Source organism: Saprolegnia diclina (assembly GCF_000281045.1).
Source record: "Saprolegnia diclina VS20 unplaced genomic scaffold supercont1.314, whole genome shotgun sequence".
Taxonomy (NCBI): Eukaryota; Oomycota; class Saprolegniomycetes; order Saprolegniales; family Saprolegniaceae; genus Saprolegnia; species Saprolegnia diclina.
In genome coordinates this window covers 1-2,283 of record NW_008246381.1, presented here as the reverse complement: position 1 = coordinate 2,283, position 2,283 = coordinate 1, and the positions used below count along the sequence as shown (strand labels likewise).

At 57.7% G+C, this 2,283-nt stretch overlaps 1 protein-coding gene across 1 annotated transcript; it reads right to left on the bottom strand.

The window, feature by feature from the left end:
- SDRG_17380 (hypothetical protein) lies at positions 1–2,283 on the bottom strand (the record flags this gene model as incomplete). The annotated part of the gene is made up of 3 exons (XM_008623622.1): positions 493–2,283; positions 331–447; positions 1–270 (listed from the first exon to the last, which is right to left on the bottom strand). Coding segments are annotated over exons 1-3 (1,950 nt in total), but the record flags the coding sequence as incomplete, so codon positions are not given.

The following is a 2,283-nucleotide window of genomic DNA, read 5'->3' as shown; positions in this document are numbered from 1 at the left end:
CTGTTGAGATTCGGGCTCGCGCTCGGGCTCATAGTCGAGTCCATCCACGCAAATGTCGAGTGCAGCCGTCATACCAACGCTGTCCCAGTCATCGTCCGACGTGCTGTCGACGGCCACGCCATTGCCCCCGACGTTGACCATGCCGCCGTTGGTTGCGACTTGAGCTTCCGAGTCGTCGTCCGAATCAGCGTTAAAGTCGATCGTACGTGACACATTGAGGTCGTTGTTGCTGTTGAACCCGCTTGACTCCCCTCCGCCATTGCAGCCCATCTATTCAACCAATATATGAGGAAGGTGTCGCTTGCACACCATATACTAGTAGCAGCATACCGGGTCATCCTCAGCCTCCTCGTCGTCCGAATCGGCGCCTTCATCTATCTCGTCGTCGTCGTCGATGTCGAGAATGTCCGCGTCCATGGCGTTGATGGCTTCTTCCGCATCGTACATCTACGTCGAACCAGATTAGTGGCATATTTGAGGTATGGGTCATACAGGCTCATCGGCCGAAGCGACGGGACCTTCCTCGAATGGCAGCTCAACCGCCGAGCTGTCCGCACGCACACATGGCAAGCCGTGGTGCAGCTGTTGCTGCTCGTTCAGGTAGTGATACCAAGCTGGGAAAGCGCGAAGCGACAATTGATGAGCGGGCAAGAACGTTGCCGTGATGGACTCGACCTGCCACTTCTTCGCCTTGAAGATCATCTTCGCGACGAGTGCGTTCTTGTTGCTAGCCGCAATGAAGATGTCGAGGATCGGCCCCGTCATCGCCGTGACCAGAGGCTTGAGAGACGTCTTGCGATCCCGCTTCGTCGGGTTTGTCGTGACCGCGGCCTCGAGTGCTGTGATGTTCGCTTGAAGAGCGTCCGTGCGGTAAGCAGCGGATGCAACTTGCTCGGCGGACGACGTGGCGCGGGTAGTACGAGCAATAATGCTGTTCTGGTTCTCGATCATGTACTCGTCGAGGAGGCACCGAGGGTGAGCGACAAGAGCTTCGTACAGAGTTGGGTGGTTCTTCTCGACGTGGTCGATCTGGCAAATCCACTCGAGCACCGAGAGCTTGTAGTGGTGGCGGTTCATGAGAATGAACGCTTGCGCCACCCAAGGCATCACGCTGCGCAAATCGTCGAGCTTACACTCATCGCGCACGAGTTTGTTGTAGAACGTCGTCGCAAGTGGCAGGAGATGCTCAAAGAAGTGCTTCATGAGGTCCATGCCGGCCGTGTTGAAGCGCGACATATAAACGAGAAGCTTTTCGCGCAAAAGACTGTACGCTCCAAGCATGACGTCGGCGCAGTCAACCATGTTGTTGTGGTAGAGCTTCTCGGGCAGCGGCTTGCTCGCGATGACTGGCCAAAGTTGACGGATGACCGGGTCGAACGCACCACAAACGGCCTCGAGGAGCGTGAGCGAGATGTGGAGCAATCCGTTCACCGGTACAATGTTCGAGGCGACCTTGAGCTGGCTTGGAAGCGGCGCCTCGTTCTGGGAGAACCACGTCCCCATGACTCGGCGGCGCTCGTCATCGGGCAGCTGTTCGATCAAGACCAAGTGCTTCATCGTGTGCTGGGCCCAGTAGTCGCCCGGCATGAAGAGGACGTTCTGCCTGAGGTAGTTCCTGAACGCTGGGATACCAAGGCACTGCTTGAGGTGCGTCCACGCGTGCTCGACATTCTTGAAGTCGCTGTCCGTCACCTTCAAGAGGCGCACACCTTTCAAGTACGACGAGTGCGTGCGCCCACTGAGCTCGGTGAACTCGTACAGCGGCTGCGCATGCACCTCGCCAACGACCTCGATGCCGCGGTGCATGATGAGCCATGGCAAGTACAGCCCGATGTCATTGGTTTCGACTCTGAAGCAGCCAGCGTCTTCAAGCGGCTTGATCGTACAAAAACCACCGGGCATGTTCGGAGGCCCAATTGCACGCCTGTCGTTGCGCTTCACGGATTTCGTGTTGGGCACACAGTTGGCGACGGAAACGATCGACTTGCGAGGTACTGCGTAGCTACCGTTGGTGCGCAATCGGTTGACGCGTGAGCACCGGTTGAAGTCGTCCATGGCAAACGAGGCTATGCCCCGCACGACGAGCTTCTTCTCGCGAACGCGCTGGAGCAAAGTGCAAGTGTTCGTGAGCGTCGCCTTGGACGGGGTGATGCCGAACTTGTGCAAGACCTGGATCACCTGCGAACTGACGCTGCGGGCGTGGCAGTAGAGGCCAATGAGCTTGCCGATGATGTTGGCGTGCTTGTTGCGCAGGTTGATGGCGTGGCAGATGGCAGCGACGAT